The sequence below is a fragment of the Trichosurus vulpecula genome, chromosome 8, assembly GCF_011100635.1.
Source record: "Trichosurus vulpecula isolate mTriVul1 chromosome 8, mTriVul1.pri, whole genome shotgun sequence".
Classification (NCBI taxonomy): domain Eukaryota; kingdom Metazoa; phylum Chordata; class Mammalia; order Diprotodontia; family Phalangeridae; genus Trichosurus; species Trichosurus vulpecula.
In genome coordinates, this window is record NC_050580.1 from 40,653,669 (window position 1) to 40,676,050 (window position 22,382).

The following is a 22,382-nucleotide window of genomic DNA, read 5'->3' on the forward strand; positions in this document are numbered from 1 at the left end:
TACATGTATAATCATACTGAACATAGTTCTACATTAGTTATACCATGGAAGAAGAATCAGAAGAAGAGGGAAAAACCATTAAAAAGGAAAAAAAAACAAGGAGAAATTAGTATGCTTCTGTTTGCATTCAGACCACAGTTCTTTCTCTGGATGTGGATAGCATTTTCCATCATGAGTCTTTTGGAATATCTTAGATCATTGCATTGTTGAGAAGAGCTAAGTCTCTCAAAGTTGGTCATTGCATAATGTTGCTGTTACTATGTACAATGTTCTCCTGGTTTGGCTCAGTTCACTCAGCATCAGTTCATGTAATTCTTTCCAGTTTTTCTGAAATTCACCTCCTCATCATTTCTAATGGAAAAATAGTATTCCATTGCATTCATATGCCACAACTTGTTCAGCTATTCCCCAGTTGATTGGCATCCCCTCTACTTCCAATTCTTTGTCACCACAAAAAGAGCTGTCATAAATATTTTTTGTACATGTGGGTCCTGTTCCCTTTTCTATGATCTCTTGGGGATACAGACCTAGTAGTGGTATTGCTGGATCAAAGGGTATGCAGAGTTTTGTAGCCCTTTTGGGCACAGTTCCAAATTGATCTACAGAATGTTTGAATCAGTTTCACAGCTCCACCAACAATGCTTTAATGTGGAACTCAAGATACTGTAAAAATCAATGCTAAAAATTATCTTGATATGTAATTGAGGTAAAAATAAAATATTTTTTTTTGAAAAATGAAGTGTTTTTTGGACAAGTATCAAGGAGACCAATATCACTGTATTGTAGAGTACGTAGAAGTGAGAACAGTGTAAATAGACTAGAAAAGTTGTAGGGAGCCAGGTTACTGGACTCTTTCTTTTTTTCTGTCATAGTTCAGTTCTTCTTTCAGTTTCTTCTTTTGTTGCTGATCCTCTGCTAATAATTCTTTCTAGTCTCACTCATTGAGTCCTGGCCAGATCTAGGAGCCATATCTCCCCCTCTGTTGCTGCTGCTTAGCTTATGTAGTCCCCTACTCCTTCTTGTCTCTTCAAAAACTCCCACGCCTGAGTGAAATCCAACTTAAGGCTCCAAAATCAAGATCAGGGCTGTCATAATACTTGTTCCTCTGATCGACAAATCTCAGGATGTCTGTCACATCTCAAATCCCAGTTCCATTATTTCACTGGACTCTCAGAGCTATGTCTCCTATGAACCAATCTGGCTAAGTGTGAAGAGACTCAGCATCAAAGGCTTATCTACAATGTAATAGATTTGAGATAGAGGGAGGATACAGAATCTAAGCAAGCCATCTCTTTAAAAAATAGACAGATGTGGTATGATTTGTATAGTCACAGGGAGCACCCACTCTCAGTGAAATCACATATCATTGAAATCTTGTCATCCTAATGCTAAGCAATGTGAAATACTTGGTCTCATCTGGAAGGTTATGATATCCTATTCAAGATAAAAGCCTCTTAGCAAAATGTTATTATCATGCTTTCCAGAAGGAAGGACGGTTTATGATAACTATACTCAATCATCACCATATATCGAGACCTTAATATGTGCCAAAACTATGTTAGATACTGGGGATGCAAAGACAAGATGAGAAAAAAACATCCTACCCTCAAGGTACTTACACTCTTTAATACTATTCCACTTTTGTGTTTAGGAGCAGCTGAATTCCCTTTCTTGAGGGAAAATTAAAGACTGCTTGGCTGAATCAATCCCAGAGTATGAATCAATCAGTAGTCCCTGCTTTAGTAGACTTTATGGGGTGGGGGTCGATCTTAACCATCAACATTCCTTTCAAATTCTTAAATTCTAGCTCCCCCCACTCCATGGTCCTAAGCAAATATCCTCATCTGGAGGAGGAGGTGGTCCAGAGATGAGGGTGGACTCTTGTTTTCTTCATCTGTTTAAAGAATGTCTGACTTCAGAGCAGATTGGTTGCTTTTGTGTTGATCATGAAACCGCATTATTTTGAGAACTTCCATTTTTTTAATGCTTATCCTCTGCCCTAAGTCCTGACTCCAGTTACTGAGACACTGAGAATATTCTGTACTTTGTGCTCCAAATAACTGTATCAGCTATTTTAAGACTGTCCTTATAGTTATTTAAGTACTTTTCTTACAGCCAGGATTGGAAAAATTGTGCATTTTGTATCCAAGTATATTTGAAGATTATCACATAGGATAAAGTAAGAGTAAGTTTAACAGATCCCTAACTGTGTTAGTGATTGGAGTGTTGTGCTTTTGACCTAGCTTGGCCATCTTGAGTATCTTAGAAAGCACCTAAGTAATGGTGACAGATCTGGGACTCTCAGTGCACTCAGATATACTTATTTGATAAAAGGAAGGAAAAAAAGAAGTAAAAAATGAAGGAAGTATGCAAAAAAGGACAAAAATAATGGAGGGAAAGAAATAAGATAGAGGAAGGAAGAAAGGAAAAGACTGAAGGAGAGAGAAAAGGAAGAAAAAAGAATTAAAAGTCATATGGAAAGATAGGACAGAAAAAATAAAACAGGAAGAAATGAAGAAAGAACTGAAGGGAGATAAGAATGAAGGAAAAGGAAGATAGAAGAAAGGGAGAAAAAAGAAAAAAAGAAAGGCAGATTGATTCCTTCAAATCAGGTCATTTTTTTCAATCACAGAAAAAAATGTATAACTGTACCACATCATCAATTAAGAAACTGACCAGAACTCCTGTTAGATAATTAATTAGACTAGACTTCCATCCTCAGTAGTGATAGGGGAGGTGTGGAAATGCAGTTGAGGGGACAAGGTTGTTCTAATTCAGACTAATTATCTCAAATCATAGATCAACCAATTAACCAATCAATCAACCAACAAACATTTACTAAAGCACTTATTATGTTCAAGGAATAATGCTAAGGTCTAGGATGCAAAATAAAAGTAAAAAAAAAACATACAAAACAGTTGCTGGCCTCTAGTAGCTTACATGGGGGAAACCACATAGATTTATACAAGTATATACAAGATATATGAAGACTGTACAAAGTAGATCCAAGGTAATCTTGGAGGGAATAGCACTAGCATCTGAGGAAAGAGGGTCCAAGAAATACCTATACTAAGAGGTCAGTGAGGTGAGTCTTGAAGGAAACCATGGATTGTAAGAAGGGGAAGTGAGGAAGGAGGGCATTATAGGAGTGGGGGACAGCCAGTGACAAGGCATAGGTATAGATGTGGAGATTCATGTGTGAGAAACATCCCATAAGCAAATATATATGGACCTCAGCATATGGAAAAGACAATAATATTTAAGAAAGATAGGAAAAGAGTAGATTATAAAGAGTTATAAATCTCCATCAACTGGGTGAATATTTGATTGTAGAGGTAATGAGGATCCACTGGAGTTAATTGAGAATTATGATATGACCAATCCTATTCTTGAACAAAAATCACTTAGCCATCTATGTAGAGGATAGAGTAGAGGAGAAATGAAATGATCTAATAAAACCAGCCAGGAGGCTATTGTAGTCTAGGTGAGAGATGATAATGGACTTAGCTCTGGAAGTGATATTGGAGATTAGTCCAATGCACTCATTTTACAGACTCAAAGGACTTCAGTGAAGTGCCCAAAGTCACACGAGTAGGAAGTGGCAGAGCTGGAGAGTCAAAATCGGGTCCTTTGTTTCCAAACTAGTGTTCTATCAAATGCACCATGATGCTTGCTGATGGACCCATTGTTGTATTTATATTGATAAGATAGATAAGTAGATAGAAAGAAAAACAGATAATAAACCAGTGAAACCAAGAGGGCTTAGAGAAAGCCTCTTATCACCACATACCGCTCCATCAGTGCTCCCCACCCCAAGCCCACATCATTTGAGAGCTCTCCCTTGTCTCAGAAAATAGATACAACCCAGCAGACTGGCCCTCCTAGGAGCAGTTCTTGAGTCCTAGAACAGGAATAGAGCACAAGGCTTTGTCTGCCAAGGCCTGGCCTCTGATGGCCAGTTGCCATTACAATTTCATTTCTGACCCACAGTCTATTGTTTTAATGGGCCAGAGATGGGCTTTTTCACGTTAATGGACTGTTAATATGAAAAGTCCTAGGAATAATGTGACAGCCCTGGCTGCACAATGGGCAGAAAATGAGTCCGTGTCATTTACATAAAGGAAACAATATTACTTTTCAACAAATGACCCATTTTACTTAATTATAGGACCATTGCTGAGTGGCATGTTGTACTGTACTACATGCCGCATACTATTCCTCCTTTTTCCTTGGAGAAGGTACAGGAATTAAATGCAAACATTTGGGGTCAGTTTCATTTTGGCTTCCTTGGAGTAAGGAGGGGCTTTTTAGATTGCTGGTGTTTCCACTAGGATGCAGAATCTGCCTTAATTTGGGGGGTTCCTCCAATAGCAGGGAGTAGGCTTGGGGCTTGATTATCAAAACTACCACACACATAGCAGTTCCAAAATTTAAGAAGCTCACAATGACTCTATTCTTTTTATGTTGACATTATATTTTATTATATATAAAAATTATACATTTTATTATATATTATGCCCTTATGATATTTCACAGGCAAGGAAACAAAAATGCCAAAATTAAAGTAAACTGAGTATAGCTATATACCTAGGAAGATGAAAATGAGAGCTAGGACTTTGAACCTAAGTTCCACAATTCCAAGTTGTGACATTTAAAAAAAGGTTCAAGAGACATAATTTCTGAGTAATTTAATAATTTATTATTAATAATTATTTATTTGTAATATTTATGTATTTGTTAATAATTTCCATTAATAAAAGATGGTCCCTTATGGTGGTAGACTCACAGTTCATATGCTCTTGCAGAAGATGTTCCTGAGCATGGCAATCAACTCTGATTGGTTAAGAGTTAAGGAGAAAATGAATATTACCATGAGAGGCTGGGATGTATTACAATTATGAGTCTTGGGGTATGTGACTTGGATGACCCAAAGAGTGGTTAAAGAGATTTATAAATTTCCATATCACCTGTCTTACAAAAGGGAGAATCAACACTTCCCCAGATCTGTATGAGCAAACACAGTGAGCAAGAACGCACCTATTAGCCCAAACTTAGAATTTTTTTTTCTGTCTGATCAGATCTTGGCTGAAGTAAATCTTTATCTAAGGTTTCACACACTGCTTGATTTCTGGATAAGGAAATAGAAAAAGGGGAAAAATTTGGTCCTAATTCAATAATTAGTTATTAATACAAGAGGGAAGTAATCATTTCTCAGAAAGTCTAGCAGCCTTTTCTGCCATATCAAAAGGTTTCTTCCAGGATGTGCAGATAATGCCTGTATTCTCATAGCTCCATGAAAGAATCACAAGGGTTAGTTAGCCAAGCTCCTAATTGAATAGAAATCTTTTCTAAAACAGTCTGTTCTGCTATTAGAAGCCCCACATTGAAGAATTTCAGAAAGAGTGACCCTTTTACTTTCCAAGGAAGCCCTTTCATTCCATTTGTGATTTCAATTCATTAGGAAGTCTTCCCCTTTTTGCACCCCATGCCCCAACTCTTTATGAGCCCTTAATCTGCCTCTTGGCAGATTCCAGCCAATGCGTCTACTTGTAGGAGTCAAGGGCTCAAGGGAAACAATTATAATGACTCTTACACATCACTGTCATTCATATATTTGACGATCACTCCATCCCTTAGCAAATCTTCTCTTGTACAGCTCAAATATTTCCCATTTCTCCAACTTCTCCTTTAAGTCATGGACCAAAGTTTCCTTGACATCCTTATTACTCTTCTCAGGATGAATTCTATTTCATAAATGATTTAACACAGATGTGGTATCTAGAAGTGGAAGAAAGCTCCAAAGGTCTTCTGATCAGCTCAGAATATTGCAGGACTATTTGTCTCTTCTTCATCCCCACCCCAGACCCTACAGCTCTCTGAATGTTACCTAAAACACAGAATATACATGAGCATTTTATGTCTCAATGATTCTAAGATATTTTATTGATATCATCGTTTTAGCCCTGACCCCGAGACTGAGAGCTTCCTCATGGCAGAAAAAGCAATTAATCACCAGTGAGATGGGACAGTGAATAGAATGTTGGGCCTGAAGCAAGTAAGATCAGAGATCAAATTCAGAGTCAGATGGTATGTGACTCAGGGCAAAAATTGCTTAATCTTTTTGCATTAGTTCCCTCAAGTATAAAATGGAGATCATAATAGCATCTGCCTCACAGGGTCATTATGAGGATCAAATAAAATAATATTTGTAAAGTGCTTAATATAGTGTCTGGCATATCATAGAGGCTTAATAAATATTCATTTCCTTCTTTCCAAAAATAGCCAATATAGTGACCATATCTTATAGTGTATAAGATATTCTTCCCTAATAGTCCCTGACTCTCCATTGTGAGTGAATAGATGTATGTCATTATTTGTTCCCCAAGGTCTTCATTAATATTTCAGTTAATTAGAATTAAACACTTTAATCATCTTCTCAGGTACATAGTTATTGTATGCATTACTCTCTAGCTCTGATTATTTCACCCTGCTTCAGTTTACATATATCTTCCCATGTTTTTTTCTCCCCCTGCCCAAAGAATTCTTCATGCATGTGATTTCTTTCTGTAAAACCATATTTCATTATGAAAGGTTTTTTTTCCAGTTATTCCTTAGTAAATATGTTTATATGTGTTTCACTGTTTATTTAGACTCAATTCAATAAGCATTCATTGAGCTTATCCTCAGGAACAAGGCATTGTGCTAGGTAACAAGATACAAAGTTCAATATGAAGCTGTCCAGACTTCCAAGATCTCATGTTATGATTGATTAAACACCCTATTACTTCTCCACTTGAATGTAGTATAGCCACCTCTGCTCTAACTTATACTTAGAAAATTTAATTTTTGAACCCTAGTAGAGAAATTTACATTTATTTATGTTGTGTTTAGTGTTTGACCTAACTTTCTAGCCTGATAATATTCTGTGTAATCTTCATATTTGATAGATATCCAATCTGTATTTTTAGCAAAATTGATAATAAAAAAGGATTGCAAATTCAAGAACAAATCTGAGGGACTCCACCAGAGACCTACGCTTTTCCAGAATGATATTGGTCTAGTAATTACTGGTGTTTTTTTTAATTGGGTCATTCAAACAATTTTTAGTTCCAACTATTACCCAGCTAACTTTATTGTCCTTTATTTTATATCTCTGATCTACTGCCTTTCTTATCTTAATGTTTGTATGTCAATGCGACCTAATATGATTCCTTTACACAGTGCTTGGATTAAATGAAATTCTATAATATCATTTATGTTTTGGAACCTCTTGCTGGTTTCAGCTGAATTTTATATTCCTATCACAGGATTATAACTCATAAGTTCTTTTGTTTGTTTCATTTTAGCTTTGTGTCTTTATGTTGAGGGGAGATTTGGACATCCCCAAAGCCACCCTTCCATGTAAATTGCCTCTACAATCATTATCTTTTTGCTTTCCACATTCATCATTTTTAGAAGGTCCATAAATTTTATTTTTCCAAAGGATAAACAATATTAGTATTTCCAAGATGTTTTATAGATTTAGGACTTCCTAAGGAGCCTGCGAAAATAACTGACATAAAGGAATTGCCAGGCACGATCCAAGTATATAGAATGATATCAATATTTTAATTTTTTTAGGATACCAATAAGTTCAGAAACTTTTGTGGCTTCAAGCAAGATCAAACAAAAATTTTTACAAGCTCCTGCCTTTCTCATAGAGCTTGGCTGCCAAGAAAAAATGCATTGCCTTTAAATATGAATTCATATTTGTCATTCCAAAAATGTCTTTCCATTACAGGAGACCACACTCTTGGCTACTTACTTGAAATGGAAATAGGGAAAGTGAAATTATAAAGTATTTGAAGATTGTTTCCTTTACTGGTGCAACTTTCTCCCCCAGGTCTAATAACTGCCGTGGTCCCTCCTCTCCATTTTCTTCTTTAATATGAAAATCCCTTTATCTTATACCCTTATGTCCAGGATGACTGTTTCATTTAAGGTACATTGGTGGTTGGGGTTCAAATTCTGCCCTTGTTGCTTAATAAATATTTTACTTTGAGCACATAACATGTCTGGACCTTAGGTTCCTCATTTGTAAAATAAGGAAGGGTTAGACTAGAAGACTTTAAGTATCCCTTTCAGTTTTAAATCCATAATTGTATGAGGTTTTTTTTTAAACTAGCCAAAGAAATATTCTGAATTCTGTTCATATTTAAAATCACCACCACCACCACCATTGTCATCATCATCATCGTCGTCATTGTAGTCATCGTCATCATCATCATCATCATCATCATCATCACCATCATCATCTTGGTTCAGTTTTCCTATATAAAGGTTTCTAATTTAATGCATATAATCTTATCCTTTTAATTCAAGTAGAGGTAGTGTTGCACAGTGGATAGAGAACTGGATTTGAAACCATTAAGAGCAGAGTTTCAATACCCTTCTCTCATCTATACTGGTGTTCTGACCAGTCACTTAACCTGTACATGAATTTTTTAAAAATGGGTACAATTCTAATTTACAAAGAAAGTGCTCATTAGCTCTGGGAAAGGATGTTCCTCCAAATGTCCACCTGCACCAATTAAATCATAGGCCCAAACCTTGGCCAACTGAAAGGTTTGTGCATCACTGTCAAGACAATCCCCTTAAGGCATAGATAGACTTGATCATGCTAGAGTTCCAAAACCTTCAAGGGCTTCATTACCCATAGTATCCAATATGGATTCCTTTCTTTGGCATCTAGGCCCTTCACGATAATGGCTCCAATTGACTTATTTTTTCTAGCTCTTTATCATTGATCCTGCACTGTCATCCTACCTTTCCAGCTTCATTTCACACAACCCTCTTTTCCACTGTCTATGTCACAGACAAAGTATATTAGTAAGGATTTTCCTTCTCTTATTTCCCTTACCTACCTTTCTGTGTTCTTGTAGAGCAGCTGGGTATATTAACCTCTCTGCAATTCAGTTTCCTCAGTTTCCTTATAAAATAAGGAAGTTGGGCCTGATTGTCTCTAAAGTCCTATGATCCCCATGCTAACAGTGCATCCCATACTCTTTCTGCTTCGGGGGAAATTTTTCCTACCACCTCCTGCAGGGAGATTTGCTTGATTCCCTTCCTAATCCCCCAAAGTCTTTTCTCCTACCTAAAATTTTCCTAGAACAAATTTTCTGGATTCTTTTGCATTAGGATCCTTTTCTCCATGTCTTTTCACATTTATTTGATATCATGTTTAATCTCTCATTAGGTCACTATTACTAGTATGTACTAGCATGACCAATATTAGATTGGAGATCTCTGCATCTCAGGGATTATGCAGTTTTTTTTTTCCTGTGCCTTGAACATCATAGACATTCAGAAATTGTTTTCTTTGCCATAAGAGTTTTAAAAACCAAATTGAATTCTTAAGGTTGGGATCTACTTGATTCCTCCTTTTCCCCATTCTAAGACCTTTCTAATTTCCCTTTATCCTAGAGCTTTCCTTCCACTGTCTCCAATTTATCTTTTTTTGGAGGGGGGAAGGCAGGGCAATTGGGGTTAAGTGACTTGCCCAAGGTCACACAGCTAGGAAGTGTGTGAAGTGTCTGAGGTTGGATTTGAACTCAGGTCCTCCTTATTCCAGGGACAGTGCTCTATTCACTGTGCCACCTAGCTGCCTCTCTCTAATTTGTCTTGTCTGAATCTTGTTTGTACATAGATATTTGTGCATTGTTTCCTGTTGCTACTTAAGAGTAACGTCTGTCTTTTTTTTTAATTCCCAGTACTTAGCACAGTTTCTGACAGAAAATGGGTGTGGAAAATGCTTGTTGACTAACCAACCTTTTTCAAGTATTCTTTAATCATTTACTATTTGTTCTTAATCTATGCTTTTTTAGTGTAAGGAACTTCCTAGATCAGACTATCCTCCCACTGATTTTTTTTTGGTTTAGTTTGTTTTTCAGTTATATCCAACTCTTTGTGACCATATTTGGGGTTTTCTTGACAGAGATACTAAAGAGGTTTGCCATTTCCTTCTCCAGCTCATTTTATGGATGAGAAAACTGAGGCAAACAGAGTGAAGTAACTTGCCCACAGCTAGTAAGTGTCTGAGGGAGGATTTGAACTCAGAAAGAGGAAGAAGTCTTCCTAACTTTAGGCTCAGCGTTCCAACCACTGTGCCACCTAGCTGCCTTTCCCCCCACTGATACAGGTCAATAAATCATCTATAACTTATTTATAATCTTTGTTGCCTGGTATGAAATGAGGTTAGAACAGTTTGTGGTGACAGACATAAGCGCTTAATAAATACTTGTTGATTTTACTTAAGGGACATGTTCGTATTTGTTCAACCAATTTGTATCAGAGATAAGACTGGAACCTAGGGCTTTCTAAATCCAACCTCAGGTGACACTGCCTGTATACCCAAACTTTCTGTATCCTTCAGGCTGTTACAATTGTTCCATTTTGAAACTATCTCTTTACTTGTTATAGCTGACAGTAGAATATAAGGTCCCCTTCATTTTTGTTTAGTAGGTCAGTTGTGTCCAACTCTCCATGACCCCATTGGGGGTTTTCTTGGCAAAGATATTGGAGTGGTTTGGCACTTTCTTCCCCAGCTCATTTTACAGTTAAGGAAACTGAGGCAAACAGGCTGAAATGACTTGCCCAGGGTTACCCAGCTAGTCAGTGTCTGAGGCCTGATCTGAACTCAGAAATTTGGATCTTCCTGAGTTTATCTGGGAAGTCCATGCACTGTGTTGCCACCTAGTTGCCCTCCATAAAATCCTCAAGGTGAGGAATTGTTTTGATATTGTCCTTGATTTCCCATGCCCTGCTGAAGACCTATTCTTTGGTAGCTGTTTAATGTATGATAGTTGAATTGGACTGTGTTGAATGAACACCAAAGTGAGTAACTAAAGTAAAATGATTTATTATTCATATTTTTAAAAAATAAGCTTAAACAAAATAAAGATTTTCAAAAATTCTTAATTTCAAATAGAATTCAAACATGAAAGCCTTTATCTAGAAGTAGCTTGCTATTTTGGGGAGGATGCCTTAAATTGGTTGCTAGGTCTGGGTTTCTAGTACTAAGCTGTCATTGGGCCTTCAACCACACCACCAGGCCTCTCTCAAATCCATGTTTCCTCATCTGTAAAATGAAGATTTTAAATTTCCAAAGCAGAATAAGCACAATACAGTTAGTGGAGAGAGCCCTGGATTTGGAACAGGGAAAATCTAGGTTCAAATCCTATCACAACATGAGTGACAGTGACCAGATCACTCAACATCTCAGTACCAAAGCTTACTCAACTGTAAAACGATGAGGTTGAATTGGATTATCTCCAACATTTCTTCCAATGCTGACCATCCCGTGACTCAGAAACAAACCTCTGGTTCTGAAATTCTGGAAATACAGAATTAGCTATTATTTTGCCCTGCTCCTTACTAGCAATTTCTAAATAACAAAAATGACAGCTAGATTTGAGGTGGCTTGCAATGAATAACATTTTTTCTAAGTTATAGTTGTATTGCCACTCATGAGAGGCACTATGTTATATTGGAGAGGGAAGGGAAGAGAGAGAGAGAGAGAGAGAGAGAGAGAGAGAGAGAGAGAGAGAGACATTGAAGTCATCTCCTTAACAAATAATAGCTGTGTGATTTCAGGCAAATACGAATGTCTCATTTTCCCAAGTAACTATCTCAGATTAGAAGTTGCAAGACAGTTAATAATCCTCCATATTTCCATATATGTGTATGTATATATAGATTTAGATAAATATGGATATAGAAATATATACATATATATATTTTTGTGGATGATTATCATACACACACATATATATGCTTATACATATATGCATATGCCCTACATATATACGCGTACACATATATTTAGATGAATATACACACATTCATATATATGTACATGCATATATATAATGCATACATACACAGAGACACACACAGGCATGTATATAAATATAGATTCCTATCTATTCAACTTTCTGCTTATGTATAGAGAGAGGCAAGAAGGAGGATTGGACCAATGACTTCTTTGGCATAGGAAATATTTTGTATATTCCTATCAAAGTAGACATTTGAATATAATCATAGACTGTCAGCCCTTGAGGGGCCTCAGAAGCCATTTAACACACTGTGTATAAAAAAATCCCCTGGATTGTACACATAATAGTTGATCATCCAACCTTCTCTTGAACAATTCCAGTGATGAGAAACTCATGACCTAACAAGGCACACTGTTCCAGTTTGGAACAACAAATTGTTAATAAGAATTTTTTTTAATGATTGGGTAATATGCATGATGCTCATGACAATGATAATGATCACAATGTGCTTGGTGTTCAGTGTTTTGGAACTAGGCTTATTATTTCATTGGTTCATGGATCTCTTGTGAGAAACTCCCTCTGCCAGTCAAGATCAGTGTCTTTTTTGCGATTGATTATCTTAACGGGCTATTTAATAAAATTATATAGCTAAGAAGATATACTTATATCTATTTTTGAAAGTTATTCTGATATGCATGTATGTGTTTACATCTGTGTGTGTACATGCACATGAGCACATGAGCATGTCTTGTGTATTTTTTAACCACAACTGTAATCAGGGTTGTACATTCACTCTTTTTGTTTATAAAAGAGGCACCATGGCATGCTGAATGGAGAGCTAGTCTTGGTCTCAAGAAGTCCTGAGTTCAAATGCCATCCCTGACCTATACTGGCTTTATGACCTTTGGCAAGTCACTTAACTTCTAACTGGTCTAGGTAATTGTATTATAATATGCAGAGCAAGTACCATTCTGTATTGTTAGAGAAAGTTCCTTATGGGCAGATTTTCTTATACTAATTAAATCATAGACCCAGTAAAATACCCTCATATCTCTATGCATGCATATGCACATAATCAGCATCATAGTAATTTTCAAAATCATCAACAAAAACCTTCCCAGCAATTTGAACTACTCCCAGTGAGTCAGGTTTACCTTAGTATGTATTCATATTCCCATCATTAGAGCTCTTCAAAAGAAGGCTAGGTGGCCACTTGTAGGATGTGGAATAGAGGTGATTTTTAAAATTATTAAAAAAAATTTGAAGTAGAGGTTGGATTATATGGGCTCTAAGATCTGTGGCTCTGAGAGTCTGTTATTTTGTGGAAATGTTTACTTATGCAAGCAATCTTACAAGTCCCTGGGCAAAACTAGATAACCAGGCTGAGGTCTTATATTGTGAAAGTTAACTTTCAAGGGAAGATAATTTCCATATAGGCTTAGATATTCCAATCAATAAATGATATGTTTACATTCTGAGTAAAAGTAAGAATTATACTTTGAGGTGAAATTCTATATTCCCAGAGTTCTTCTCTTCTTAACATTTCAAAGTAGAAATGAATAGAAGCAAGTTTCCTTGGTTTCAGTTTGTTCCTGGAAATGGCTTAGTCTAGCTCTAGCTGCTTTGTGCAGTGCCTTTCTCTTCTCTTCTCTTCTCTTCTCTTCTCTTCTCTTCTCTTCTCTTCTCTTCTCTTCTCTTCTCTTCTCTCTCTTCTCTTCTCTTCTCTTCTCTCCTCTCCTCTCCTCTCCTCTCCTCTCCTCTCCTCTCCTCTCCTCTCCTCTCCTCTCCTCCTCTCCTCTCCTCTCTCTCCTCTCCTCCTCTCTCCTCTCCTCGCCTCGCCTCGCCTCTCCTCTCCTCTCCTCTCCTCGCCTCGCCTCTCCTCTCCTCGCCTCTCCTCTCCTCGCCTCGCCTCTCCTCGACTCGCCTCGCCTCTCCTCGCCTCGCCTCGCCTCTCCTCGCCTCTCCTCTCCTCTTCTCTTCTCTTCTCTTCTCTTCTCTTCTCTTCTCTCTTCCCTTCTCCTCTCCTCTGCTCTCCTCTCCTCTTGTACCCCCTCCTCTGCTCTCCTCTTTCTTACACAGATGCACATTAGTTCTATGCAAAGCAGTTCTCATATTGGACCAATAGAGACAGGACCTGATGCCAACCTCCAAGTGCAGAACACATTTTCCCAATGATCGGGCAGAAGGAGTTAGCGCAAGCCAAACATTCCCTTCTTTAGTATCCTAAGTGGTCATACCTCTTAGACCAACATCAGAATTACTGAATCATATGCACCCCTCACTGGGAGAACCATCTAAAATGGTGGATTCTTTCTCTACCTTATTTTGTGCCATAGTTTTTGTTGTTGCTGTTCAGTTGTTCAGTGATGACTGACTCTTCTTGAACCTGTATGGGGTTTTCTTGGTAAAGATCCTGGAGCAGTTTGCCATTTCCTTCTCTAGTGGATTATGCAAACAGAGGTTAAGTGACTTGCCTAGTATCACACAGCTAGTGAGTGTCTGAGGCCAGATTTGAACTCAGGTCTTCCTGACTCCAGGCCAAGTGCTCCATCCCCTAAGCCACCTAGTTGCCATAGCTACATTTACAAAAATGACATGCACACTGGGTTTCTCTAACTTTAATTTAATGTTCAAAACACCAGAGGAAATTGAGGAAGCTAGGCTTAGTTGACAAGGTTCTGACTTGGAGACAAGAAGGAATCAATTCATAATTATTGAGTAAATTGATGAAAAAAAGATTGCTTTTTGCTAGACACCACGCTGAACATTGGATATAGAGATGAAAATACAAGAGGCAAGACAGTCTCGGCCCTCAAGGAGCTTACATTCTAAGGGAAGACAAATTGTATCAACAAATGGAATCCACAGAGAGTATTTTTTCTAGAAATCCAGAGGAATGATTGAGTCATGAAGCTTGCTCGATCTGGCCTTTCCAAAACATGGCATTGATAGCTTGGCAGTATTGATTTGAAAATTATTCTTAGAGCAAGAAGTGGAAATCATGGTAGTGGAGGGGGGTTGAGTTGTGAACTTGAGGGTGAGGGGTGGGTAAGGTGAGGTGGTATGACATGAAAATGGGTGAATTTAATCATGGTATGTCTGGTGACCCAAGACATTGTAAGCTCTCACCAATCAGGAATGTCCAGTGCTAGGGTGGGAGCTAGAAGGAAGGGTTGGAGACCCAAGTAGAGAGTAAGTCATGCAAGTTGGGATGATGTGAATATAGCTGGAGTGAAGAAGACTTGTGATCAAGTCCTGCTCATGACACACAGTAGCTGTATGACCCCAGGGAAGTCTCCAAATACTCTGTTCCCCCAGCTAACTTTCTAAACAAGAAACTACAGAGAAGTTTGGGGAAATCTTCATCAGCAAAACAAGTTTCCAAATTGGAAATTTCCTGCACTAATGAAATCATGTGCAGGCAATAAATATAAGAACGGCAACATTTATATAGTGCTTACTATATGACAAGTGGTGTCCCAAGCACTTTATAGGTATTATCTCATTTAATCTTCACACTAACCTTGAGTGGAAGGTGCTATTATTATTCTCATTTTATGGGGGAAGAAACTGAGGTAGACAGGTTTCAATGCTGGTTAATTCCTGAAGTCACATTTGAACTCAGATCTTCTTGATTCCAGGTGCTCTATGCATTCCTCCATCTAGCTGCCTTTAAACACAAATGTTTAAAGGAGTGTGTGTGTGTGTGTGTGTGTGTGTGTGTGTGTGTGTGCGTGTGTGCGTGTGTGTGTGTGTTTTACAATTACAGGTCCATCTACAATGCATCAGTATGCTTGTTTCAACCATAGCTCCTCCAATATTGGCCACTGAATTTTTTTTCCTTTTTTGCCAGTCCATTTGGTATGATGTGGAACTGCAGAATTTATCAAATTTGTATTTATCTAATTATTAATTATTTGGAACATTTTTATATGGCTAGAGATGGCTTAGGTCTCTTTCCTTGGGACCTGCCTGTTCATATCCTTATGTAATTACTAATTAGGGAATGATTTTTATTTTCATAAATTGAAATCACTTCCTCATATCATAGAAATGAAAACTTTATCCAGATTTCCTCTGCCAAGAAGCTCTGTCCAATGGGATGGCATGGTGTCGGAAGAAGAGGGAAGTGATTTACGAAGCAAGTGTCTGGTGATGTGTAACCTCCGAGTCTCCCATAGTTCAAGTTGACTTTTATTTGAGAACAAATGTTGAGATGACATGTGGCTTTCTTTCCCAGGAAATCAGTGACCCAGAAATACTGGAGCTCGTACACAGTGCACTGGGAAGAATGACTGTGGTCCGGCAGATCTTCCCATCAGCAAAGGATAACCAGAAGTGCACGAGGAACAACCATCGCATCTCCTCATTGCTCTGTGATCCACAAGAAGGCTATCTCCAAATGTTGCAGGTCAGTGACTGGCTCTCAGTCATGCCTTTATCCCTAGGAAGCTCATGTAGTAATCCTTGATAAATAACAGCAAGGATGGGCTGATGTGAATATCCTAAAGACAGCAAGTGTTGTATTAAAACTCAAATGGCATCATAGCACAATATATAGAATACAAGGCTTAGAAAGAGGAATGCCAAGGATCAAGACACGGATTCGTATCCCTCCTTTGATCCTTCCTAGCTTGCGAGCCAGGACGAGCCCCTTACCCTCTACATGCTTCAGACACTTCCCCAGGAATCAGCTACCGTTCTATGACTTCAAAGACTGGTTACATTCTATATGGATCTATGGCATTCACCATGAAAATGAGATCACAGACCCCTCCCTCAGAGAGCTTTCCATTACTGGCACATGAGCTCTTAGTTTACCATTGCTTATTAATTTATTTAAAATATTTCACGGATTAAAATTGTAAATGCTTTTGATGAATCAAAAAAAGGTATTTATTAAGCAATTACTATGTCCCAAGTCCTTGACACTGAGTGCTGGAAATATGAAGAAAAAAAGCAAAAATAATTTCAAACCTCCAGGAACTTACATTCCAATAGGAAGAGACCACACATATAGTGACGTGGCAGCCCGGGAGGGGTATCTTGGCTTCTAAAGTGTTGATTGTTGGAGCCACAAGGGAGTAGATTAATGTAAGCCTCCTAGTAGCAGTGGCAATGTTGATGTGTTTATGGGTCCCCAGATATGACACTGCCTATATATAAAACATTAGCAGACAATTCTGCCAGTCATTAGAAAACGAGAGAATTGAAGCCCTCCAGTATTTATTTAAATGTACTATGTTTTTCTCCAATCACTTCCTCATTTGATACTTAGTCATGGTATAGAGGTAATTTGAGATCTCAAAAGAGATTCCATTTGTAGATACACTCTGGCAGCTCTTCCCAAGGGGGAATTGTGTTAGGTTTGAACTGAGAGATGGGTTCTGCATTTGTCAATTGATAGCCAGACTTATTAAGCACGAATGGTAGCCTTTGGGTGGATTAGTTTTGGGGTGCATGGGGAAACTCACAAAGATTATTTACTAAGACTGAAGAGGTCACAAACAATAGAGGAAAGAAAAGTGTGGGGAGAATACACTTGAGAATATGAGCTTACAAGTTGAGGTCAGTACTTTGAACCTGGTCCAAGTGGCTGTCATGCAATTGGAATTGCTGTTTGAACAGCTTAAGCACTAGGGACTTTTCAGACACTAGTGTGCCATACAATTAAGGGCTCTGTCCAACCGTGACACTACTAACAGATTTAATCTGTCTTACAGGTGAAGAGAGAGACACAGAGACAAAGAAACAAAGAGACAGATATAGAGAGATAGAGACAGAGATAGAGAGAGACAGCTAGATTTACTTTCAATTAACTAGACAGAAAGACACTTCCCTAATGCTTTTTCTATGATAGAGATGGGGCCCCTTAGTTTCCCTGGTGACCCTTCCTCTATTGGCAGAATATAAGGGGTGTGTGTGTGTGTGTGTGTGTGTGTGTGTGTGTGTGTTCCAGGAGTGAGGTGGGGTATTCAATTATCTTCTACCTATTCGAACAATTAGAAAACAGCACGGAGTCTAGGAACTTAGAATCAATCCAACTCCCAATGCTTTTCAACTGCTTGACCTTGGATAAATGAATGAATGAGTGAGTGAGTGAGTGAATTGAATGAGTGAACGAATGAATGAATGAAAAGCCATTGTCATGTTATCAATTATGCTGAGTTCTGAGGAGGCAAATACAAAATAAAAAGACAGTTCCTGTCCTTACATTCTATTGGGGGAAGACAACACACATAGGGGACTCATAGACATGGTAGATCACTTGATTTAGAAAATAACATGGATGGTTAGTAGGGCCAAGTAGATTGATACACTTCAATCCAGGAACAATGACAGAGTAGTTGTGAGTATGGTATATGATTCCAGGGCTGGAAGGGTGAGAGAAGTAAATGAAATGGAGTGGGATAATTGTCTGGTAGAGTCAAGCTCATTAAAGGAAAGATTGTGGAAGAGACGACCAGAGTAAAGGGGTTTTATTGAACCTAAGATGGGTAGTGAATCATGTTGTCGTCAGGTAGAAGAGGAAGAACCAAAGAGATTGAGGAGAAATTAACTTCCCTTGGCTCTTTCTTCATCTGTGAAATATATTACTTGAACTCTGAGGTCCCTTCCAGGTCTCTTTGATCAAATGATGTTACCTGTTAACTATAACGTTGTAGGATTGATGGTGGATCATGGACATAGTTTAAAAGATATCAGTTATTAATTATGACATAACTAAGGAAGGGGGGTGGTATGAGGATTTTACAAATCATAATTTATACCATAATACCAAATACATTGGAGGAATTAAGGACACTCAAAACAACATTGACCTTTGCTGTAATTGTATTCTTCCTTCCTCCCTTCGTTCCTTCTTTTCTTCCTTCCTTCCTTCCATCCTTCTTTCCTTCCTCCCTCCCTCCCTCTCTTCTTTCTTTCTTTCTTTCTTTCTTTCTTTCTTTCTTTCTTTCTTTCTCTCTTTCCTTCCTTCCTTCCTTCTTTCTTTCTCTCTCTCATCTTCCTTCCTTCCTTCCTTCCTTCCTTCCTTCCTTCCTTCCTTCCTTCCTTCCTTCCTTCCTTCCTTCCTTCCTTCTTTCCCTCCTTCCTAGATGCATTTACATAAAGACCTACTGAAAGGAAAAATTGAAAAACTGAGTCTGCACCTTATGGTGAGGAGTTAGCAATTAAAAGGACATTGGCTTTGCTATAAGAAGCTTGGTTTTCTTATGGCGTGGTAGATAGGACATTGGAGTTAGAGCCAGAGGACCTGAGTCAAAAGTTTAGCCCTACTATTTACTATTAACCTTATATTCATAAGGTTAAAAGCTGGTAGTCTCCAAGGGCATTCTAGCCTCCATTCTCAGAACAGTTAATGCAGTCCCCAAGTGACCTCCTTGAGGACATCACATCACTCAGGAACATGCTAAACCATGATATTGCAAGTGGCTGTAAGGCAGGATCTATGATGTCAACCTTTTCCTCCAAATTAATTTATCCATTCAGAATGAAATTAACAGCAAAGTGCTCATTTTCTCTTGTTGTACTTGTAAAATTGAAAACCATGAGCAATCACCATTAGAGAATTCCTCTAATTGCATTTCTGAACACTGTCCCCACAGTCTGATAAATTCTAATATACCAAATTTGCCCTTTAAAAAACCAACTTTGTCAAAATGATCCAACAAAGATAGTAATATAGCTACCATTTATGTAGTACTTTAAGTTGTGTGAGGATCTTTATATGCCTTATTGAACTAGAGCTTTAGGACAGCCCTATGAGATAGGGGCTGCAAATATCATTCCTTTTTTTCTTCAATGAAGTAGCCAGGGCTCGGAAAGGTTAAGTTACTTGCCCCAAATAACAAAGCTAAAAACTCTGGAGATTTTTTTAGGGAGACTGAACTTGTGATATCTTTAGTTTAGAGAACTACCAGTGGGGAAACTCCCTCTATTAATGCATATTTCCATGTAATCTTAGAGGATTGTGTATTATAGCCCTGAGTGGTTAAGTGATTTGCTTAGGGTCCCACAGCCAGTTTATTTCAAAGGCAGGACTTTAACCCAAGTCTTCTTGACTTAGAGGCTGGCTCTGTAATCACTACACCATGGTAGTGCCTTTATGGGGAGGGAATTTTAATGAAGATCTTCTTGCCTCCAGGTCCAATTGCTTCCTTTTACACATGGGGAGAGAAGAGAATTAGAAATGACAATAAAGGATGTCAGCTGAAAGACAGAGACTATTTCTCTTCATAAAGTGATAAACCCACCCTTTGGCAAAAAACAAAACAAAACAAAACAAACAAACAAACAAAAAACAATGGACACCAAGAAGTGCTTGTTCAACCAGTGGTACCATGTTGTAGACTGATTCTAGAAATAAGTTGATAAAAAATTTCAGTTGGAACAGTTCTCACAACTGGCTATTGGGTTAGGTACACAGAATTGGTTAGAGTGTGTCCTGATGGAGGATGGGGTGCCACATTCTGCCTTGGTCAGAGCACCCCTGTAACAGTTTGCCCAACAGTTCTACAACTCACATTTTAGGGAAAGTATTGGCAAACATGCAGAAGTGATAAGGAACTTGAAACCATGCCATAAAAGGATCAGATGAAGAAACAGGAGGATGCATGAATGGTGTCCTCCAGTATTTAAGGTTGCTCATGTAGGAGATGTATTAGAGTAGCTTAGTTTTGCCCTAGGACCTGTGGGTGGAAGTTATAAGAATACAAACTTTAGTTCCACCCAAAGCGGAAAAAACCAACTTTGTTACAATGAGAGCTGTCTAGGAATGTTATTTGAGCAAGGAAGGGATTCTCTGATGATTTTCAAGGGGAATCTGGGTGAATAGTTTTCAAGAACATTCTAGAAGTGATTTATGCTTCAGGCAAGGATTGGACCAGATGACCTCTGAGGTTCTCCTAGGATACTGATTTTCTCAAACAACAAAGAAGGTTCTCTTGATGTGTTTGCATTTAGACCAATGCATAAAGGGGGAAAATTTTAAAATGTCATACTTGTTTACTGTTTTGCTGAGCTATATTCAACACTGCAAACTCTGTAGCAGGCCTTTAAATGACATTCATTTGAATGTATTGACCTCCTTGGCTCAATTCTCTACTTTGCCAATCAGTGTCATCAATGTGGAAACTGTGCCGTCTGAATAGCAGAATTCATTGACTTTCAGGCCAATGTTTCTTATTCTGAGATCAGGCTCTGTTTGGGAGCTCTGAAGAATGTACAGACAAGTGGCCTCAACATTATTGTCCCGACATAGCAATGTATTGACTCTGCAAAGAGGTTATCGCCAACTTCAAGACTTCCTGGATATGTCCTCTGTGATCAGGCAGAACAGGAATGTGAATTCCCAGTTCCTAGTTTTCTCATCTCCTAGGTTCATATATCTTCATAGCTTATTAGAGCTAGGATGAACTTTGGTGATCTTCTATTCTGACCCCTCAATTTAAATTGCCTGCTTATTCCCACATTTTAAGCTCAGTGTACCACTGGCAGTATTGGCTCCCCTTTTTCCTTACCAAGCATCCCCTTAATGCTTTTATAGCATTTCTTGTAGACACATCATTGCTGCAAATCTACTGTAGGCTACTAAAAGCAACCAAGTATCTCACCATTGTTTTTTTCAGTCACTGTTTAGACTGATTTTTCCAAGTGTTCCATGATTCCCAATGAGTGGGATGGAGAGGAATATGATGTAGTGGAAAGGATATTGATCAAGGATTTTTTTTTGGAATTTTCTTTTTTATTTCTGAAATAAAACAAGCATTTCCATAGTATTAGAATAAAATTGCACACGAAACTGCAAATCTATTATCTAAAACTCGCTATTCCTTTTAGCTCTATAATAAAGTTATCATATACATTTCTCTTTTTTTGCTTTTTTCTGCTCTCCTCCATGACCTAGATATGACTACCATTAGACACAAATATGTATATATGCATGTATATGTCTATCTATATATGTATACACATATATAATATATATGTAAAATCATTCTGTTCATACTTCTATTGATTGGTTCTTGCTTTGGATGCAGATAGCATGTTCCTTCATAGCTCCTTGTAGTTAATTTGGGCATTTATAATAGTCAAAATGACTTAGTTGCTCAAAGTTGTTCTTAGAACAATATTGCTATTCTGCATACAACATCCTCATGGTTTAATAAAATGGGGTTTAAATTGCACCTCTAACACCTATGATCTGGGGGACCATGTCAAAGTCATTTAAAGTCTCTGGACTTCAGTTACTTATTTATATAATGATGGTGCTAGTACTGCCTATTTTACAGAGCTTTGGTGAGGATCTATTGACAGGGTTCTCCAAACCTAAACCTCTCTTCTCCAATCCTTTCCCAAAATTCTTTATCATCTCTATTATCGTCACAAAATATAGTGTTTAACCTTCTCAGGGAGGGACACATATTTATGCTTAACCCCCAGAGATGGTAATTGATTTTAGAAAACAGAATAAAACACAAAAGTACAATCCCAGAGAAACTTTCAAATATATCCCTTGATTTCTATTCCTTCTCTGTTTTGAAACTTTAATTGTCTGTGGCTTCCTTG

General features: G+C 38.0%; 1 protein-coding gene across 1 annotated transcript in view; it reads left to right on the top strand.

The window, feature by feature from the left end:
* Positions 1–22,382, top strand: part of GRID1 (glutamate ionotropic receptor delta type subunit 1) — a 1,144,779-nt gene that overhangs the window by 870,318 nt on the left and 252,079 nt on the right. Inside the window, exon 6 of the mRNA XM_036735649.1 lies at positions 16,054–16,224. Coding sequence (XP_036591544.1) covers positions 16,054–16,224 — 171 coding nt within the window. The remainder of the gene's footprint in view (positions 1–16,053; positions 16,225–22,382) is intronic.